The sequence below is a fragment of the Oratosquilla oratoria genome, chromosome 6 (genome assembly GCF_046742065.1).
Source record: "Oratosquilla oratoria isolate Oo_2021 chromosome 6, ASM4674206v1, whole genome shotgun sequence".
Taxonomy (NCBI): Eukaryota; Metazoa; Arthropoda; class Malacostraca; order Stomatopoda; family Squillidae; genus Oratosquilla; species Oratosquilla oratoria.
This window is the reverse complement of record NC_134782.1, coordinates 31,369,708-31,393,001: the sequence shown is the minus strand read 5'-3', so window position 1 is coordinate 31,393,001 and position 23,294 is coordinate 31,369,708. Positions and strand designations below refer to the sequence as shown.

The 23,294-nt window shown below is 34.8% G+C and overlaps 1 protein-coding gene across 1 annotated transcript; it reads right to left on the bottom strand.

Moving 5' to 3' along the window:
- Positions 1-2,448: 2,448 nt before the first annotated feature.
- LOC143025976 (cuticle protein 19.8-like) lies at positions 2,449-3,160 on the bottom strand (the record flags this gene model as incomplete). The annotated part of the gene is made up of 2 exons (XM_076185960.1): positions 2,449-2,748; positions 3,041-3,160. Coding segments are annotated over 2 exons (420 nt in total), but the record flags the coding sequence as incomplete, so codon positions are not given.
- Between the last annotated feature and the right edge of the window lie 20,134 nt (positions 3,161-23,294).

The window sequence follows — 23,294 nt, the reverse complement described above, 5'->3', positions numbered from 1 at the left end:
AACACAAACAAAATAAACATCATCACATTACATTCACATTGAAAAATACGAGATAAACCAAAAATTTGATTAAGTTGAAAATTTGTTTTTGCATAAAGACAAATGTAAACATCTCTACAGGAACCCTACAAACTACAAACTCTGAGGCTAACACTTTGAGGCAAGCCGTGGATCGCTTAAATGGCATGTACATAAATAAGTATATCTAACTGTAGTTTTCCTTATATCATCATAGACATATGCGTATAATTAGACATTCTGATAAAAGTAATTTGGTATGAAAATGATTATAAAACTATTATTGATACCACGGTTAACTCATACTCACCAATATTTTGATTATTATGATAATGTATATGGCTGACCTTTCATACTGTCCATACCACACCAGTACAAGCCAAACTTTGCCAAAAAAAAAAGTCATATTAATTTACCTGTACTTTAAAGAAAAAATGTAATATCAGTGTCAAAATATGTATATACACATATATGTATGTATATCTCTATATGTATATATATTCATATGTATGCATATATACATATTTACAGCACATAGGCTAGATACACATTTGTCATTTTATATATATATATATATATATATATATATATATATATATATATATACAAGATAAATTCCATAATTGAAAATTATCTTAGATACAAATGTTTTCATATTTGATTCTTGTGTTAAACCTGGTTTTCATGTTGATAATAAAAAAAATTATTTGCTAACTTTCTAGCCTATCATTATGTACCATAATACTATTTCTTAATTAAAAGAATTATTTATTTGTATTTTTTTTCTATTTCATTTACTGTACTGGTTAATGATGACCATTCATGTTTGCATAATTTCCAGCCAAAAAAAAAGTAAATAAAAAACACCTGATCTAAGTCTATATATTTGCATCTCTTGCATTACCTTTGTATTAATCCACCTCCACACCCAACAAGTATTTTGACCAGTTCAGATCCCCTCCCCACCACCTGTGAACATTGTCCAATGGGACTGTGTTCTAGGCTGTCATCTAATACAAAATCCCACCCCAAAAGCAGATGTATACATTTCATAGCCATAACTGCATGATTCCATGTGTTTGTGTTCTGTTGGTCTCATCATAAAAAAAGTTTAGTAAAGTGTTAACCACAATACTTAAACTTAGTTTTATTCTCTTCCTATAAAGACCGAATAAAAAAAGGAAAAGGAAAAGAGAAATAGAATAAAGTAGTTAAAGCTTTATTATAACAGATGGGTTGCATGACTCCGTGGATACCATGTCAAACTCATGAGCAGGTGGTTGTTAGTTCAGTTCCTGGGACCCTCTGCAGACTATGTTGCATCTAGTTCTCGACAGTCTTGGCTCAGGTGGGGATGTGCCCCAACACTGGCACAGAAAAAAAAAAAAAACTGCAATTGACAGGGTTTTGTCCTACTAGTGGTTTCTCACTTCCCACTGAGGGAATGGGATAATGGGGTGAGTTATTAACAGATGACTAGAAGTATGGCAGAAGTTCATAAAATTGAACAAGTATGTGACCAGAGTTGTGAAAAAATATATATTTCATTGTATTGAGGTGGTTGTGAGTCAGTTTCATCAGGTACAAAAATAAGTACCCCTAAATTGGAAACACTAGCATCGGTAGCATTACAAAGGAGAATGAGATGAAATTTGTCAGTATAACAGCAGCTATGAAGATATACTAATATGTAGTTTCTGCTGTTATATTTGTAACAAGGACCACTCTATATGAAACTAGCATGAGTAGCATTGCAAAAGAGAATGAGAGAAAAGCTGTTGGCATTACTGGCTTTCTGCTCTATGTTATATTTGTAACAAGAGCAAAGCTTTTGAGAATCCTTATGTTGGTGATATAACTGAAGGGAAGAACATGCCTTCAGTTTTAGCCCTCTAACTACCAAAATCTACATAACATAGGAACATATGAATGGAGGAGACTGCAAGAAGCCATAAGGCCTACACTAGGCAGTTCCATGTCCATTACCATGTCATTCAACACATGGGTTCAATTCTGGCTGACACCAGATGATTTTATTCAGCTGGGGGGAAACCTTTGCAGTCCAACAAAGGGATAATGAGACTTGTCCTGTTTGGTGTCCTTTATTATGGCACAATAAATAGAAATAAAAGAAAATACGGTATTCATTAGCCCACCCAGGAGGATGCCTACACCAGGAGATGCGTAGCAACGGCCGAAGCCGTCACTCTTGCTGTTATGTACTTGGACTGTTGGGGTAGGTAAGTCACTGCTGGGGATGAAAGTGCGGGATTCGAACTCGCAACTAAGCATGTGCGAGACCAGCACGCTTCCGTTTACGCCAACAGCACACATACTCAGAGGAATGGAGTGACTGGTTTCAAGAGAAGAATGAAAAGGCTTCAGAGAGTCAAAGGAGAAGTCTTGCACCGAAGAAGTCGAAGGTTGGCCTTAGGCAAAACCGTAGGGTGGGGGAGCATATTTCGGGGGCTGGGGAGCATACTGCGGAGGTTGGGGAGCATACTTGGGCTCTGGGTTGTACTCGGGGAACTTGGCCTCGCCCTCGTAGGTGACCTCGGCGATAAGACCGTCACCGCGGTCGACGTACTTGACGATCTGGATCCGGGAGTCTGGAAGGAGGACCCGGTATTCGCCCTGGGTGGTGTAGCCGTCCCGGCTCTCGGACGCCTGGAAATCGGCTCCGGTGAAGTGGTCATTTACGTTGTAGTTGTAGGCATACTTCGGAGGTTCCTGAAATGTATATACACATTTTCTTTTAAAGACACATTGATGGGTCGTACGAGAATAATGCTTTCATAATTGCACAATTTAAAGAATGGAAATATGCAAGAACTGGTTTACCAACAGAGTGGTTAACTTGGTAACCATGTAGTAAGCGTTGAAACGATTGGTTGTAAGAGAAAATTGGATAACTGTGGATAGTGTTAAGGGACATGGAACTGCCTAGTGTAGGCCGAATGGTCTCTTGTAGTCTGTTCTTATAGTAGGATGTTCATAGTGAAATGATCACGCGTGTACTTACAGTAGGGTATTCTGGTTCCCTGTATGAAGGGGGTGGGGGTGCATATCGAGGGGGTGGCGGGTATGGGGATCTGTCCGCTGCAGCCAACACGGCCATGCAAATGATGAGGACAATCTGGAGAAAGAGGACAAATTATGATTTACACACAAGGATAAAATAATTTGTACTAACGCCCATGTCACACGTACGCGACTTAAGCGAGTTTGTTCGAGTAGGAAACGACTCGGGTTACAATATTTTATTTTTCAAATTTCCAAATGTCATATCATCGTTGCGTCATGTGTTGAGAAGCCAAATGACGAACTTAGAGAAGTTAAACTTATACGAATATTAGACATATTGTTGATCTGTCCTCGGAAGTCTAAAATGTTGTAAGCGAAGTCGTCTTCCAGCTTTTCAAATTCACCAACATTTGACAATCTTCTAGTGTGACCCTAGCTTTAGGCAGAGCCCATACATGCCAAATGCCTCCTATTATAGCTATTAGCGTGCGAAATAATTAAACGGATTTTAAAAATTGTATTTGATGTCCCTAATGCAGAAAGGACAAGGGGAAAATATTTCATAATTGTTGATTCTAGCGCAAAATTCGTATATTACGGTAAAATATTTAGGGCTCCTTTGACCTTTTTTTAGTATAATTATTTTGTCAGCCTTGTGGGCGGCATGTCCAAACTATAATTGCCGCCCCCCCCCCTAAATGATGTGTCGTCCCAGGGCATATGCCCCCCCCCAAAAAAAAAAAACAAAAAAACATTTTGCCAGGATTGGCGAAGGCCCTCCATTTGAAAACAGGATTTAACTTTTTTTTTTTCTAAAGTTTATCTAGCTTGCTGGCCCATCAATAACATAGTTAACTTACTTTTCAACAAGAACCCACCGGTATATAAGACATGCTTTTTGCTCCACTACTCTGTATTCCACTGAAGAGGATCACAGTCCGTGATCGAAATAAATGGATATCATCTATTTAATTTCTTCTTATCCAACACAGGGTTCTTGTTGAAAAAAATAGGTAACTTACGTTTTGCTAATGAAACTATTAAATGTTTACTTTCAAATGATAAGAGTTTGCCAAAGCTAGTGAATAATTTTGGAAATAATCTAATGCGTACTTTTGGCACACTGCATACAGAAAACGTGTACACTTATACATAAATACTTATTTACTAGCTCTGCCACTGGGAATCAAACCCTTGACCACGCGACTGATTACCAAAAGGCAAGGATGCCATCGAGCCATGCAGTACGTACCACACCCACACACACATACACAACAGTTCAAGTGACAGCAAAGTTTGGAACTCCAGGAAAAACTTCAAATTTCATAGATCTCAACGACGAGGGAGTATCTGTGTTGTATTAGTAGGGAAGGGGAAAGCTCGTGGTGTAGTGCGAAGGTGAAGAAAAAGAAGGGGAAGGACTAAGGAAAATGGTAGGAAATGAGGAAGGGGACGAACGGGCCCCGGAAGTCAGAAGGAATGTCAACAAAAGATGCGCAGATGATAGAGGTGAAATCGAAGAGATTAGTAAAAATGTAAAGATTAACAATATAGATAAGAGCAGTACAATGGAAGGTGAAGGAAATTATTTCCATGGATTTAATGAGGGAGGAGATGACAACCTCCCCCGATTAGCAAGTCTAGAGGAAAAACTAGAGAAAATGAATGAACAGTGGGAGGTTAGGTTCAGTCAACTTACAGATTACACACAGAATTGATAAATTGGAAGAAGTAAAGGAGAACCAAAACCTAAAGAAAGAAATAGAAGAATTAAAAAGACAGTTAAAAGAAGTAAAGGATGAGAATGAAGAATTGAAGAATAATAAAGAAAATAAAGAGTCCATAGCAAAAGAGGTACAGGGTTGGAGAAAAGTCCAAGAGAACAACAAGATTGAATTTAGAGATATAGTTAAACAGATGTAAGAACATACTAAGGACACAGTTATTAAAGTGATGAGGGAGAAGGAGAATATAGCAAGAGACTTAGTGGATAAAAAGAAATATATAATTATACTAGGGATGAAAGAGAAGCATACAAGAGTAAAGCAGGAGAAGGAAAAAGTAAACAAGATATTAGAAGTTCAAGATGAACAAGAAACAGGGAAAGAAACTGAAGAAATATATAGACTAGGGAAATACAATACAGATAAGACCAGACCAATTAAGGTCAAATTCAGGTCACAAATGACAGCAGAGAATATCTGAGCAAAAACAGGTAAACTAGCAAAAAGTGACCTATATAAATAGGTATGGATAAAAAGATGAATAAAGAGGAAAGAGAGGATGAGAAAACAAAAAGAACAGAGGCTAAGGAAAAAAATGAAAACAGAACAAAGAGAAATTCTATTGGAGAATAGTGGATATGAAAGTGAGGAAATGGTTCATAGCAGAAAAAAACAGTAGGGAAACAGAAAACACAATGGAGGTAGCAGAAAATTAAAAGTGTCCTTAACAAATATAGATGGCTTAATAACAGGCTTGAATGAACTGAATGATTACCTGAAGGAAAAAGAACCGGACATAATGGGAATTGTAGAGACAAAATTGAAAGGTCCACTACCACCCAACAGTGTAGGACATGGTGCAAATAATTATTGGATTAGAAACAGGTAAAACAAGGGGGTGGAGTTATGTTCCTGACTAAGAAGGATATAGATATGAGGAATGCTACATATGGAAAAAATAGAGTAGAGATGATTGTGATGGAAGTGGAGGACAGCGATGAGAAGAGCAAGAAGGTTGTGGTAAATTGTGCCTCCAAAAATGGGAAGAGAGAGAACACAAAAATATGTTAGAAGACACAAAGATAATGAGATAAAAGACACTAAGATAATGGAAGATGAATGAAGAATAATTATAATGGGTGACTTTAATTGTAAAGAAATCTGATGGGAAGAAATGAGAGTGAAGGGTGGAGATGACCTATGGGGAAATGTACTACTTGATATGATTATAGAACATTCAATGACACAATGGATACGAGAGTTATAGGTATAGAAATGAGGAAGAACCATCGAGACTGGACCTAATAATCACATCAGAACCTGAAATAGTGGACAAGATTGAATATAAGACACCAATAAGTAAAAGTGACCACATATTGGTTGAACTGGAACTAAATGAGGAAAAATAGATGGAAAAAAACGAACAATATAGAAAGGGAAGATTGATGTATGGAATTTTTTTTGGATAAAATAAGAGAATTCTTTCAAAAAGCAGACTGAGAAAGGATACACAAGGAGTAGAAGAGAAATAGAATATTTTGACAAAAATTTATAAAGGAGTGGAAAAGTATGTTCCAAGACAAAAACAATAAAAAGGATATGTAAAGTGTTGGTACAACAAAAGATGTAGGGAGTTAAAAGACAAAAAAGATAAAGCTTGGATAAAATGGAAGAAAGACAAAAGACCTGAAAAATGGAAAATATATAATAGTTATAGAAATCAATATGTACAAGTGTGCAGAGAAGAAAAGAGAAAACATGAAAAAGATGTTATAGAAAAATGTAAAGATCAACCAAAACTATTTTATAGATTTGTAAACAACAAACTGAAAAACAAACAAGAATTAGAGAAACTACAACAAGGAGGAATTGAATACACAGAGGAAATAGAAATGACAGAAATTATGAACAAGCATTGGTGTTTATGAGGGAGAACATACAACTTAGAGATGTCGAGTGGGAGGGGAAAGTCCCCCCCTATGAAAGAGATAGAAGTAACAAGGAAAGAAATAATGAATCACTTGAGCAATCTCGATGTTAGAAAATCTCATGGGCCAGATGAAATGGCAAACTGGATTTTGAGAGAATGTAGGAACGAACTAACAGAAAATATATAGTCTAATAAGCAGTTTATTGAAAGAAGGAAAGTTACAGAAGATTGGAAAAGAGCAAACATAGTATCAATATATAAAGGGGAGAAACAAAGGAGACCCTACAAACTATAGATCGTTCTCTCTTACAAGTATGGTAGCAAAAATTTGTGAAAGAATTATCAAAATTATATGGGTAAGGCATTTGGAAGAAAACATTGTACTAAATCCAAGGCAGTTTGGATTTAGACAAGGAAGATCATGTGTCACAAACTTGATGTGTTTCTATTCAAGACTAATAGATATGATACAGGAAAGAGATGGATGGGCTGATTGTGCCTTTCTAGACCTGAAAAAAACTTTTGATAAGGTGCCACATAAGAAATTGCTAAAGAAATTAGAAACTGTAGGAGGAATACAGGGCAAACTACTTAAGTGGATGGAAGACTTCTTGCATGAAAGAAAAATGAGAGTGTTGATAAGAGACAAACATTCTAATTGGGATGAAATGATTAATGGAGCTCCATAAGGAACAGTACTGGTCCCAATAATGTTTGCTATATATATTAATGATATGGATAAAGGAATTGAAAGTTATGAGCTTCTTTGTGGATGATGCAAAACTGCAAAAAAAAAAGTGAACACTGTAGAAGATTGTGAATTGCTGCATAGTGATCTCAATAAAGTATGGGAATAGAGTAGGAAGTGGGAGATGGAATTCAGTATTAAGAAGTGTGGTATAATGGAATTTGGAAGAAGCAAAAAAAAAAAAAGAATAGTGGGATCATATACATTGGGAGAGGAAGAAATTAAAAAAGTGGAAAATGAGAAGGACCAAGGAGTCATTATTTTGAATAATGTTCCCCAAGAAACATATAAACAAAATTTTTTGAGAAACTCATAATTTAATAAGAACAATCAAAGTGGCATTTACATACCTGGACAAAGAAGTCACTTTGATAAGACCAAGATGAGTATGCAGCAACGACATGGTCACCAAGTACAAAAGAATGTATAACAAAACTTGAAAGAATACAAAGAGCAATTACAAAATTGGCACCAATGCTCTCAGAACTATCATATGAGGAGAGGCTGGCAAAACTTGAGCTACAAACATTAGAATAAAGAAGAGAGGAGACTTGATAACTATAGAATCATGAAAGGCATAGAAATTATTGATAGGATCTAATGAAATGGGATAGTAGAGATACAAGAGGACACGGAAAGAAAATCAAGACAATTATAGAAGAGACCTGAAAAAGAACAGCTTTCCCCCCAGGGTAATAGACGTTTGGAACAAGTTAGATGAAAATGGTGTGTGTGCAAAAACGATACACAAATTTAAAAACGGTCGTAGATAAAAAGAGATATGAAGACGGGGCACCACGAGCATAGCTCCCCTTCCTGTAAAATACAGCTAGGTAGATACACACACACACACACACACATAAATGTGGAATAGGTCAGGTGTTATAGCCCAGGTTCAAACAATACATGAATTCAAATATATAATTGGAAATCAAGGATTTAGATGAAGTTGAACTGTACATGAGTTTGAATATAGATATGTTAATTAGAGGATAGGAAACGGGACCCAATTAGCTTTGCTCCTTTCCTGTATACTACAATTAGGTAAATACATGCACACACAAACATGCACTTACAAACAAGCACGCAAAAACCCACATCATTCAACACTGAATGAAAAAATTTTGCAAAAGAGTAAAAGCCAGACCAGTGGTTTGTTTGCATTTGTGATCTTCCTTCAGCAGTGGTGGTGAATTGTCCAGTGGTGGTGAATTGTCTAGATTCCCTCCGTCAATGAGGTTTCAAGTCCGTCCCCGTCCTGACCTCTGCTCTCTTGCCAAAACACCAATTACCAGCTTATACAAGTTGTCCAGAAATAGAGGGTCATCCCCAACACTTAACCTGGTTTTGAGTTAAATACAGTTTGTGAAAGGCATAAGCCTCCATATATATGTGTGTATATATATATATATATATATATATATATATATATATATATATATATATGCTTAACTCAAAACCAGTAAAAGTGGTGGGGATACCCCTCTTTTTCTGGGCACGTCATATATCCCTGTATCAATTCCTAGACTTAATTTCCTAGACTTAAAGAACTCTGAATAGAGACCTTTGTTGTTGAATGCTCTTGTTTTTTTGTATTTCCCAGTTTTGGCTTTTTGGTTCTACTATACTCTCTGGTTCTAGAATCAGTCTTTTTATGTTTTCCTTGTAAAGAGAATTTTTCTTTTTTTTCTTTTCAGTCTTGTTTCTCAGTTTGGTTGAAAATTAATGCATAGATGGAACATGCTGATCTCTGACCCATATATGAAATTTTAATTATTTGATCTATTATCTACTTATTTCTTAATCTTTTTGTGTATGTATTTATAAATTAGTTTATTCATTTGCTTATATTTTGATTGATTGATTTATCTATAATTTATTTACTTGTTTATTTATTCATATATTTTATCTATCTGCTTATTTATTCATTCATTATTTATTTATTCATTCTCATTATTTTTTGTGAAGGTTATGTTATTTTTAGTCGTCTTTTCTTGCTTATGACCCAACCAAAAATTAATTTCTGTATTATTCATTAAAATCCACACTTCAAAAATAGTTTCCTAATTTCATACAGGCACTCATGAACATACACCTACTTGTATCTTGCGGAGAGGAGAGCTGTGCTCATAGTGACCCACTGTTGTGTCTTTCCACATCCAGATTATTCTTAAAGTCATGTATAGTTTTAGCACTCATTATTTCCTCTTTCAGTTTGTTTCAAATATCTATTACTCTATGTGGAAAGCTATTCTGTTACAGAAGAGATCTGAAAAAGAATAGCTTTCCACATAGAGTAATAGATATTTGGAACAAACTGAAAGAGGAAACAGTGAGTGCTAAAACTATACATGACTTTAAGAATAAACTTGATGCAGAAAGATACAATACCGGGTCACTACATGCATAGCTCTCCTCCTGCAAGATACAACTAGGTAAATACACACACATATATATATACACACGATCGTCAAATTGACAGCAAAAATTGGAACTCCAGAAAAAAATGCAACTTTTGTGGATTTCGGTGATGAGGGAGTACCTGTGTTGTATTAGTTGGGAAGGGGAAAGCCCATGGTGTAGTGGGAAGGTAAAGGAAAAGGAGAAGGGGAGGTATTATTGAAGAAAATGGAAGAAAATAAGGAAGGGGACGAATGGGCCCCGGATGTCAGAAGGAATGTAAACGAGATGTGCAGACGACACAGCTGAAGTCAAACAAATCAGTAAAGGGATTAATATTAGAAATATACATAAGAGCAGCTCAATAGAAAATGGAGATTATTTCTATGGATTTAATGAGGTAGGAGATGACAACTTCCCGTAATTAACAAGTTTAGAGGAAAAATTAACAAAAATGAACGAATTATGGGAGGTTAGGTTTAGCAAACTTGCATTTATTACACAAAGAGTTGATAAATTGGGACCATTAAAGAACCAAAACCTAAATAAAGAAATAGAAGAATTAAAAAGACAGTTAAAAGAAGTAAAGGATGAGAATGAGGAATTAAAGAAGAATAATAAAGAGAATTAAAGAGTCCATAGCAAAAGAGTGGTTTGAAAAAGGTTCAGGAGAATAGCAAAATTGAATTTAGAGATATAGAGAAACAACAGATGAAGTAACACACTAAGGACACAGTTATTAAAGTGATGAGAGAGAAGGAGAATATAGTAAGAGACTTAGCAGATAAAAAGAAATGTATAGTTATATTAGGAATGGAAGAACATAATCCAAATAGGACTACAAGAGTAAGAGATGAGAAAGAGAGTGAACAGGTACTGAAAATATTTCAAGAAAGTGAACAGGAAATAGGGAAAGAAATTGAAGAAATATATATACTAGGGAAATACAGTATAGACAAGACAAGACCAATCAAGATTAAATTCAGGTCACAAATGACAGCAGAAAGTGGTCAGTACAAACAGGTATGGAAAAAAGAGAAATGAATAAAGAGGAAAGAGAGGAAGAGAAAACAAAAAGAATCAAAGCTAAGGAAAAAATGAGAACAGAACAGTCAGAAAAAGAGAAATAAATTCTATTGGACAGTGGTGGATATGAAAGTGAGGAAATGGTTCATAGCAAAGAAAAACAGAAGGGAAACAGAAAACAGGATGGAGGTAACAGAAAATTAGAAGTGTCCTTCACAAATATAGATTGATTGATAACAGGCTTGAATGAACTGATTGATTACCTGATGGAAAAGGAACCTGATATAATGGGAATTGTGGAGACAAAATTGAAAGGTCCATTACCACCCAACAGTGTAGGACATGGTGTATATAATTATTGGATTAGAAACAGAGAAGTAAAACAAGGGGGTGGAGTTATGTTCCTGACTAAGAAGGATATAAATGTGAGGAATGTTACATATGGAAAGAATAGAGTGGAGATGATTATGATGGAAATAGAGGACAGGGACAAGAAGAGCAGGAAGTTTGTGGTAAATTATGTGCCTCCTAAAACGGCTTCGTGGGAAGAGAGAGAACACAAGAATATGTTAGAAGACACAAGGATAACACTAAATAAGATAATGGAAGATGGAGGAAGAATAGTTATAATGGGTGACTTTAATTGTAAAGAAATCTGCTGGGAAGAAATGACAGTGAAGGGTGGAGATGACCTATGGGGAAATGTACTACTTGATATGATTATAGAACATACAATGACACAATGGATACAAGAGAATACTAGGTATAGAAATGAGGAAGAGCCATCAAGACTAGACCTAATAATTACATCAGAACCTGAAATAGTGGACAAGATTGAATATAAGACATCACTAAGTAAAAGTGACCACATATTAGTAGAACTGGAACTAAATGAAGAAAAAAATATATGAGAAAAAACGAACAATGTAGAAAGGGAAGAATGAAGTATGGAAAAACAAATTTTTATCAAATGATATTGTTTAAAAAAAAACAGACTGGGAAAAGATATACAAAGAAAAAACAAGAGTAGAAGAGAAATGGAAAATTTTGACAAAACATATAATGGAGTGGAAAAGTATGTTCCAAGACAAAAATAAGAAAAAGGATATGTAAAATGTTGGTACAACAAAAGATGTAGAGAGTTAAAAGATAAAAGGGATAAAGCTTGGATAAAATGGAGGAAAGACAAAAAAACGAAAATTGGAAAATATATACTGATTATAGAAATGAATATGTACAAGTGCACAGAGAAGAAAAGAGAAAATACGAAAAGGATGTCATAGAAAAATGTAAAGATCAACCAAAACTATTTTATAGATTTGTAAACAAACTGAAAAACAAACAAGAATTAGTGAAACTATGACAAGGAGGAATAGAATACACAGAGGAAATAGAAATGGCAGAAATTATGAACAAGCATTTTAAATCAGTGTTTACGAGGGAGAACATACAACTTAGAGATGTCGAGTGGGAGGGGAAAGTCCCCCCCTATGAAAGAGATAGAAGTAACAAGGAAAGAAATAATGAATCACCTAAGTAATCTCGATGTCAGAAAATCGCATGGTCCAGATGAAATGGCAAACTGGATTTTGAGAGAATGCAGGGATGAACTAACAGACAAAATACATAGTCTAATAAGCAGTTCATTGAAAGAAGGAAAAGTTCCAGAAGATTGGAAAAGAGCAAATATAGTACCAATATATAAATGGGGGAAGCAAAGAAGACCCTACATACCATAGACTGGTCTCTCTTACAAGTATGGTAGCAAAAATTTGTGAAAGAATTATCAAAATTAGATGGGTAAAACATTTGGAAAAAATAGTGCACTAAATCCGAGGCAGTTTGGATTTAGACAAGGAAGATCATTTGTCACAAACCTGATGTGTTTCTATTCAAGACTAATAGATATAATACAGGAAAGAGATGGATGGGCTGATTGCCTTTCTAGACCTGAAAAAAGCTTTTGATAAGGTGCCACATAAATTGCTAAAGAAATTAGAATAGAAACTGTAGGAGGAATACAGGGCAAACTACTTAAGTGGATGGAAGACTTCTTGCACGAAAGGAAAATGAGAGTGGTGATAAGAGACAAACATTCCAATTGGGATGATTAGTGGAGTTCCATAAGGAACAGTACTGGCCCCAATAATGTTTGCTATATATATTAATGATATGGATGAAGGAATTGAAAATTATATGAGCTTCTTTGCATATGACGCAAAAATGTTGAAAAAGTGAACACCAAAGAAGATTGTGAATCGCTGCATAGTGATCTCAATAAAGTATGGGAATGGAGTAGGAAGTGGGAGATGAAATTCAACATTAAAAAGTGTAGTATAATGGAATTTGGAAGAAGCAAAAAAAGAATAGTGGGATCATATACATTAGGAGAGGAAGAAATTAAAAAAGTGGAAAATGAGAAGGACCTAGGAGTCATTACTATGAATGATATGTCCCCTGAGAAACATATAAACAAATTTTTTTTGAGAAACTTATAATTTAATAAGATCAATCAAAGTGGCAATTATATACCTGGACGAAGAAATGGTGAAGAAAATACTAATCACTTTGATAAGACCAAGATTGGAGTATGCAGCGATGACTGAGAAAGGTATAAACAAAATTTTTTGAGAAACTTATAATTTAATAAGATCAATCAAAGTGGCAATTATATACCTGGACGAAGAAATGGTGAAGAAAATACTAATCACTTTGATAAGACCAAGATTGGAGTATGCAGCGATGACGTGGTCACCAAGTACAAAAGAAATGTATAACAAAACTTGAAAGAATACAAAGAGCAATTACAAAATTGGCACAAATGCTCTCAGAACTATCATATGAGGAGCTACAGACATTAGAGCAAAGAAGAGAGAGAGGAGATTTGATAACTATAGAATCATGAAAGGCATGGAAATTATTGATAGAGAGGATCTAATAAAATGGAATAGTAGAAATACTAGAGGACATGGAAAGAAAATCAAGAAAGACAATTATAGAAGTGACCTGAAAAAGAACCGCTTTCCCCACAGGTTAGATGAGAAGATGGTGTGTGCAAAAACGATACACAAATTTAAAAACAGTCAAGATAAAATGAGATATGGAGACAGGACACCACAAGTATAGCTCCCCTTCCCATAAAATACAACTAGGTAAATACAGTGGTGGATGTCTGGAACAAATTGGACAAGGCAACAGTGTGTGCAAAAACCATACAAGAATTTAAGAACAAACTAGATACTGAAAGATACAAAAATGGGTCACTACGAGCATAGCTCCATTCCCATATAATACAACTAGGTAAATACATGCACATACGCACACAAACACATGCATATGTATCACACACATGCATACACACACTTGTGATCATACAAATAGACAAATTTTATATTGACCCTAAGTATAAACAACCTAAACATAAAACTAGAGGAAACTGTAAGAGACCATAAGGCCTACACTTGGCAGATCCATGTCCATTACTAACCTGTCATCCCCATCCACAAATTTTCTATCTTTCCTTAAAACAACTAATAGTTTCAGCACTCGCTATATGATTGCCTTATATCTATACATTTATTGACAACAGCCATTAACATCATGTTACCATTAAAGAATCACCTTATCCATCATCACCTTATTCTTTATAATACATCCCTCTGCTGTCTTCCTTAATCTTCTTTGGAATTCAGTTTTTCATGGAGGATTCCCTCTGAAGGATTCATTTTAGGGGGTGAAACTTCTCCCTTTACAGGAACTGCCACCACCTTATTCTTTATGACATATCCTCCTGTTTTCTTCTATAATCTCCCAAGGAATTCATTTTCCTTTGAAGATTCCCTGTGGAGGATCCCCTTTGCAGGGGAACCTCTTCCTTTGGAAGAGCAGCGTCAGGTGCGGGGCAGGTGTCAGGTGGTCAGTAACCCTCCGCTCAGTGAGCAAGATGTACACAAGTTCGAGATACCCGGGTATACGTGGCGGCCCTCGCTATTAGCCTCCAGTATGTAGTTGTCCTCCAAAACAGTTGATCAGTTCAATCCTCTTCTGATCATCTGTGTTACGAGTGAAGAAATATGTCCCATTTTATGATCTGCCTCCCTGAAAATACCAAAAATCTTACAGGTCAATAGTTCTTTAAAAATTTTGTTTATTTGATAATTATGTCAAGATGAAGTATTATATTCAGTTAAGGTTATGTCTGAGTACTTGTTTATAATCACATATTGAAAGTAATGTATAAGCATATATAGATATATATATGAATATATATTTGTGATTGAAAGTTTATTCAGACATAAACACACACTCACACATGCACACGGTATATGTATATACACAATATATATGTTTGAATACATGTACATACTGTATGTGGTGTTAAACATGAACTCGATTCCTGTGGAACCGGATCAAAATGTCCAGATGTCTCCTCATCACCTCCGAAAAGAAGAAGTCTCATTGGATTTGTTTACTCTAGGGTCAGCAGTTGTACCAAGGAACAAATAACATATTCCTAATTGTCTATTGCTGGCCCTCAAGACTCATTGCCTGATCACAGAAGTGAACAGTACTAAGGTTTACATCTATTAATGGCCATATGGATGTTGCCTCACGTAAGACAAATTTTGGGTAACATTTCTTGCACTGTGGTGTATATTTTCACTGACAGGAACATTCTTAAAGAAAAGGAACTCTTAGAAGTCAAACTAAAACTGTTAGTTTGTACTGAGCTACCTGAATGCTTACAAGCAACAACTGTTTGTTTTAGGATATAATTTCATAAAGCCCTGGAAGTGTTGATATCAAAATAATCCTGAATATTGAACCTATCATGCCAGGAATGACTTGTACCATGTTCTCATGAACACACACCAGAAGACCATATAAACCAACAGACTCTTCCGAAATGTAAAGGCCTTCAAAAAGGTCTATTTATTGACCGTAGCTACACTGAGGGTGTAGCAGCACATAATAGCAACATTAATAAGCCATAATAGACTTAAACCACCTTCAAGCAAAGTACTCTGTTAATGGACAGGAAGAACCTTAGGACCAAGACCAGATCATGTCCAAGATGGATAACTTAAATACCAAAAGAAAGGAACACAATGATCTAGAGCTCATTTGAGATTCAATCACCTGAATGTTATTGCAGAGTTACCAGAAAAGAACCAGTACTTGAAAAAGTTTCAACAAGCGAAATGTTGTACATTTAGTAAAGAATCCATCCTCACATGGTGTCTGCACTGACCAGAACCAGTCACATTTGATTGAAAACCATTCTTGTTCATCCTGGAATATATTCATATATCTTAGTTCCCAACCAACAAGACAAATATACTCAGAGACCCAAATATATAATATAATGAAGCAAATCTAGTTGTCAGGCTCCTTCAAACACTTGTGTTGACAGCATTTAAGAAAACAAATGGCTCTATGTCCACTACCAATCTTGGTACTAAATGATTCCAAAGTTCTTTGCTGAAATAAAATTGAAAAAAGGTCTTCCCAAGTAAAGAGACATTATAGTTAAAGAGATTCTGCAGAGATTTCAAATCAAGAGGAAGATGCAAAAATCCCATGATTCTTTTGGATAGGAGAGGTATTGTCTGGAATGTAGAATAAACATATGCATACTGTATACATATATGCATATACATATACATAAATGTATTCATATACATATAAATTATATACAAATGTGATGTGTGTGTATTATATATATATATATATATATATATATATATATATATAAAATGTGCATGTATGTGTATTTACCTAGTTGTATTTACCTAGTTGTATTTTACGGGAAGGGGAGCTATGCTCGTGAGGTCCCGTCTTCATATCTCATTTTATCTAAACTATTTTTAAATTCATGTATTGTTTTTGCACACACCACTTTCTCATCTAACTTGTTCCAACTGTCTATTGCTCTGTGAGGAAAGCTGTTCTTTTTAAAATCTCTTCTATAGTTGTCTTTTTTTATTTTCTTTCCGTGTCCTCTTGTATTTCTGTCATCCCATTTTATCAGATTCTCTCTATCAGTAATTTCTATGCCTTTCATGATTCTGTAAATAGCTATCAAATCTCCTCTCTCTCTTCTTTGCTCTAGTGTCTGTAGTTTAAGTTTTTGTAGTCTCTCTTCATATGATAGTTTTGAGAGTGTTGGTGCCAGTTTAGTAATTGCTCTTTGTATTCTTTCAAGTTTTTTTATACATTTTTTTGTACTTGGTGACCATATCGTTGCTGCATATTCCAATCTTGGTCTTATCAGGGTGACTAGGATTTTCCTCACCATTTCTTCATCCAGGTATGTAAATGCCACTTTGATTGTTCTTATTAAATTATAAGTTTCTCCAAAAATCTTATTTATATGTTTCTCAGGTGACATATTATTCATAACAATGACTCCCAGGTCCCTCTCATTTTCTACTCTTTTTATTCCTTCTTCTCCCAAATTATATGATCCTGTTATTCTGTTTTTGCTTTTTCCAAATTCCATTATACTACACTTTTTTGTATTGAACTCCATCTCCCACTTCCTACTCCATTCTTGTACTTTATTTAGATCTCTCTGTAGTGATTCACAATCTTCTTCAGTTTTCACTCTTTTCAGTAATTTTGCATCATCTGCAAAGAAGCTCATATAGCTTTCAATTCCTTCATCCATATCATTAATATATATAGCAAACATTATTGGGGCCAGAACTGTTCCCTGCGGGACACCGCTTATTACTTCATTCCATTTTGAGTGCTGATCTCTTATCACTACTCGCATTTTTCTTTCTTGCAAAAAGTCTTCCATCCAATTTAGCAATTTACCTTGTATTCCTCCTTCATATTCTAATTTCTTAAGCAACTTCTTATGTGGTACTTTGTCAAAAGCTTTTTTTAGGTCTAGAAATGCACAATCAGCCCATCCATCTCTTTCTTGTATTATATCTATTAGCCTTGAATAGAAACATATTAAATTGGTGACGCATGATCGTCCTTGTCTGAATCCAAATTGCCTTGGATTTAGTACGTTGTTTTTTTCCAAGTATTTTACCCATCTACTTTTGATAATTCTTTCACATATTTTTGCTATTGTACTTGTTAGAGAGACTGGTCTATAGTTGGTAGGTTCTTCTTTATTTCCTCCTTTATATATAGGTACTATATTTGCTTTTTTCCAATCTTCTGGAACTTTTCCTTCTTTTAAGGAACTGCTTATTATGCTATGTATTTTGTCTGCCAGTTCATTCCTACATTCTTTCAGAATCCAGTTTGCTATTTCATCTGGCCCATGCGATTTTCTGACATCAAAATTACCCAAGTGTGTCAATATTTCATTCTTCGTTACTTCTATTTCTTCCATAGGGGGGACTTTTTCCTTCCACTCAATCTCTTCAGGTTGTATATTTTCCCTTGTAAACACTGATTTAAAATGTTTGTTCATAATTTCTGCCATTTCCATTTCCTCAGTGTATTCAACTCCCCCTTGTCTTAATTTCTCCAAGTCTTGTTTGTTTTTCAGTTTATTGTTTACAAATCTGTAGAATAGTTTTGGTTGATCTTTACACTTTTCTATAACATCTTTTTCATATTTTCTTTTTTCCTCTCTGCACTTTTGTACATATTCATTTCTATAACCAGTATATATTTTCCATTTTTCAGGTCTTCTGTCTTTTTTCCATCCGGTCCAGGCTTTGTCTCTTTTGTCTTTTAACTCCCTACAACTTTTGTTGTACCAGCATTTTACATATTCTTTTTCTTGTTTTTGTCTTGGGACATACTTTTCCACTCCTTCTTTGTAAATTTTTGTCAAAATATTCCATTTCTCTTCCACTGATGTTTCTTCTTTGTATATTTCTTCCCAGTTTTCTTGTTGGAAGAATTCTCTTATTTTATCAAAGTTTGTTTTTTCATACATCATTCTTCCTTTTCTATATTGTTCATTTCTTTTCATATATTTTTCTTCATTAAGTTCCAGTTCAATCAATATGTGGTCACTTTTACCTATTGGTGTTTTATATTCAATCTTGTCCACTATTCTAGGTTCAGATGTAATTATTAAGTCTAGCCTCGATGGTTCTTCTTCATTTCTATACCTAGTGTTCTCTTGTATCCATTGTGTCATTGAATGGTCAGTAATCATCTCAAGTAGAGCATTTCCCCATGAGTCATCACCACTCTTTACTGTCATTTCTTCCCAGCAGATTTCTTTGCAATTAAAGTCGCCCATCATAACTATTCTTCCTCCGTCTTCCATTATTTTAGTTAATGCTATCTTTGTGTCCTCTAACATACTTTTATGTTCATTCTCCTCCCATGAGGCTGTTTTCGGAGGCACATAGTTGATCACAAATTTTCTGCTCTTCTTATCTCGGTCTTCCACTTCTATCATAATCATCTCTACTGTATTCTTTCCATATATGACACCTTTCACGTTTATATCCTTCTTTGTCAGGAACATAACTCCACCCCCTTGTTTTTTCTCTCTGTTTCTAATCCAATAATTGTATGTATCATGTCCTACACTGTTGGGTGGTAGTGGGCCTTTTAATTTTGTTTCTACAATTCCCATTATGTCCGGTTCTTTTTCTTTCAAATAATCATTCAGTTCATTCAATCCTGTTATCAATCCATCTATATTTGTGTAAGACACTCTTAGTTTTCTGCCACTTCCATTGTGTTCTCTGTTTCCCTTATGTTTTTCTTTAGTATGTCGAACTGCTTTATTTTCATGTTCACTACTCTCCAATAGAATCTCTCTTTCTCTGACTCCGTTCTTTCCTCGTTTTTTGCCTTAGCTTCAATTCTTTTCTGCTTTTCTGCCTCTCTTTCCTCCTTATTCATTTCTCTTTTTATCCATACCTTTTTATATTGATCATTTGTTGCTAGTTTCCCTGTCTTGGATAGAATTTTCTCTGCCGTTGTTTGTGACCTGAATTTAATCTTAATTGGTCTGGTCTTATCTGTACTATATTTTCCGAGTCTGAATTTTTCCTCAATTTCCTTTATAATTTCTGGTTCATCTTCCTGGACTAATTTTAATAAACTGCTTACCCTTTCATTTTCCTCCTTGATTCTTGCGGTTCTATCTGGGTTATGTTTCTCTTCCATTCCTAATATAATTATACATTTCTTTTTGTCAGCTAATTCTCTTACTATATTCTCCTTCTGTCTCATCACTTTAATAACTGAGTCTTCATTATGTTCTTTCAATTGCTGTTTGACTATGTCAGTGAATGAAACCTTATTCCCTTCTTGAGTTATTCTCCAATTTTTAGCTTCTGTAGCTATTTTCTCACTGTTTTCATTACTATTCTTCTTCAATTTCTCATTCTCCTCCTTTACATTTCCTAACTGTCTTTTTAGGTCCTCTACTTCTTCAGTTAAGTTTCTGTTAGCCTTCTCTAGTTGTTCCAATCTTTCAATTCTTTGGAGAATGGAGCCTACATTACCTAACTTACGTTCCAAGTCCTCGATCACCTTATCAACTCTCTCCTCTAGTCTTATCAGTCTGGGGGGGGTTGTGTCCCCCCCACCCTCTTTAAATCCCTGGAACATATTCTCGTCACTTTCTACTGTATTTCTCCTCTCTATACTTCTAATCTTTACATTTTTATTTGCCATTTCGTCATCCGGTGGTCGTTTCATGTTGACCTTCCGCCCGTCTGCCTGGGCCAAGTCCTCCACATCCTCATTACCTTCCATTTCCCCAGTAATCCCTCCCCCTCTCCTCTTTCCTTACTTTCCCACTACCTCACGAGCAATTCCCCCCCCTGCAAATACAAAAAGGCACTTCTCTTTGCGTTGGTATCCTCAATCTGCACTTTTCTTCAGAGCGTTCGTCAAGCCGTCCGTTCGTTGAAAGTGTGTGTGTGTGTGCATACATATATATGTGTGTATGTATGAATACACATGTATATACATATATACAAGGGACCAATGAGAGGTACCTTTAATTGGTGGTCCTACAGGACTGACTTGAAAGTGAATCATGTCCCTGTTCACTGTCCTTCAACCTCGTCTATAGGTACAGACCTGAAGGGTTGACATTTGGTCACCAGACAGGACCCAAGATCTCTTTTTAAGTTTATCATTTTTTTTCAACTCTTCACACACAGAATGATCACAACCTGTGACTGCTCTCCCCTATTACTAAATGCCGATGACAAAAAAATATCTCATATTAAAACAATACATACAACTCCAACTTTTCTTCCCAGAGAGATCTATGGGACGGCCTGAGTACCGTTGCCAGCCTCTGTGGGGCAGTGGCATTCCAGTCAATGAACCTTGAGGTAATAGTTAACATTATTATATAAACCAATATACTCTGTTTGGATGATTTATATGCATCTACATATATATACATGCATATCTCCATAATTATATATAAAGGTGTTTGTAGAAATTTTTAAAATCGATTCTTTAGGATTGAAAATTGATTAATTAAAAAAAATATATATTCAGATCAGATATCATGTGAAAAAATACATTAAGTTACAAATTTTATTTTCCATAAAAACACAAACAAAATAAACATCATCACATTACATTCACATTGAAAAATACAAGATAAACCAAAAATTTGATTAAGTTGAAAATTTGTTTTTGCATAAAGACAAATGTAAACATCTCTACAGGAACCCTACAAACTACAAACTCTGAGGCTAACACTTTGAGGCAAGCCGTGGATCGCTTAAATGGCATGTACATAAATAAGTATATCTAACTGTAGTTTTCCTTATATCATCATAGACATATGCGTATAATTAGACATTCTGATAAAAGTAATTTGGTATGAAAATGATTATATAAAACTATTATTGATACCACGGTTAACTCATACTCACCAATATTTTGATTATTATGATAATGTATATGGCTGACCTTTCATACTGTCCATACCACACCAGTACAAGCCAAACTTTGCCAAAAAAAAAAAGGTCATATTAATTTACCTGTACTTTAAAGAAAAAATGTAATATCAGTGTCAAAATATGTATATACACATATATGTATGTATATCTCTATATGTATATATATTCATATGTATGCATATATACATATTTACAGCACATAGGCTAGATACACATTTGTCATTTTATATATATATATATATATATATATATATATATATATATATATATATATATATATATATATATATATATATATATATATATATATACACAAGATAACTTCCATAATTGAAAATTATCTTAGATACAAATGTTTTCATATTTGATTCTTGTGTTAAACCTGGTTTTCATGTTGATATGATAATCAAATTTTTTATTTGCTAACTTTCTAGCCTATCATTATGTACCATAATACTATTTCTTAATTAAAAGAATTATTTATTTGTATTTTTTTTTCTATTTCATTTACTGTACTGGTTAATGATGACCATTCATGTTTGCATAATTTCCAGCCAAAAAAAAAGTAAATAAAAAACACCTGATCTAAGTCTATATATTTGCATCTCTTGCATTACCTTTGTATTAATCCACCTCCACACCCAACAAGTATTTTGACCAGTTCAGATCCCCTCCCCACCACCTGTGAACATTGTCCAATGGGACTGTGTTCTAGGCTGTCATCTAATACAAAATCCCACCCCAAAAGCAGATGTATACATTTCATAGCCATAACTGCATGATTCCATGTGTTTGTGTTCTGTTGGTCTCATCATAAAAAAAGTTTAGTAAAGTGTTAACCACAATACTTAAACTTAGTTTTATTCTCTTCCTATAAAGACCGAATAAAAAAAGGAAAAGAGAAATAGAATAAAGTAGTTAAAGCTTTATTATAACAGATGGGTTGCATGACTCAGTGGATACCATGTCAAACTCATGAGCAGGTGGTTGTTAGTTCAGTTCCTGGGACCCTCTGCAGACTATGTTGCATCTAGTTCTCAACAGTCTTGGCTCAGGTGGGGATGTGCCCCAACACTGGCACAGAAAAAAAAAAAAAAACTGCAATTGACAGGGTTTTGTCCTACTAGTGGTTTCTCACTTCCCACTGAGGGAATGGAATAATGGGGTGAGTTATTAACAGATGACTAGAAGCATGGCAGAAGCTCATAAAATTGAACATGTGACCAGAGTTGTGAAAAAATATATATTTCATTGTATTGAGGTGGTTGTGAGTCAGTTTCATCAGGTACAAAAATAAGTACCCCTAAATTGGAAACACTAGCATCGGTAGCATTACAAAGGAGAATGAGATGAAATTTGTCAGTATAACAGCAGCTATGAAGATATACTAATATGTAGTTTCTGCTGTTATATTTGTAACAAGGACCACTCTATTTGAAACTAGCATGAGTAGCATTGCAAAAGAGAATGAGAGAAAAGCTGTTGGCATTACTGGCTTTCTGCTCTATGTTATATTTGTAACAAGAGCAAAGCTTTTGAGAATCCTTATGTTG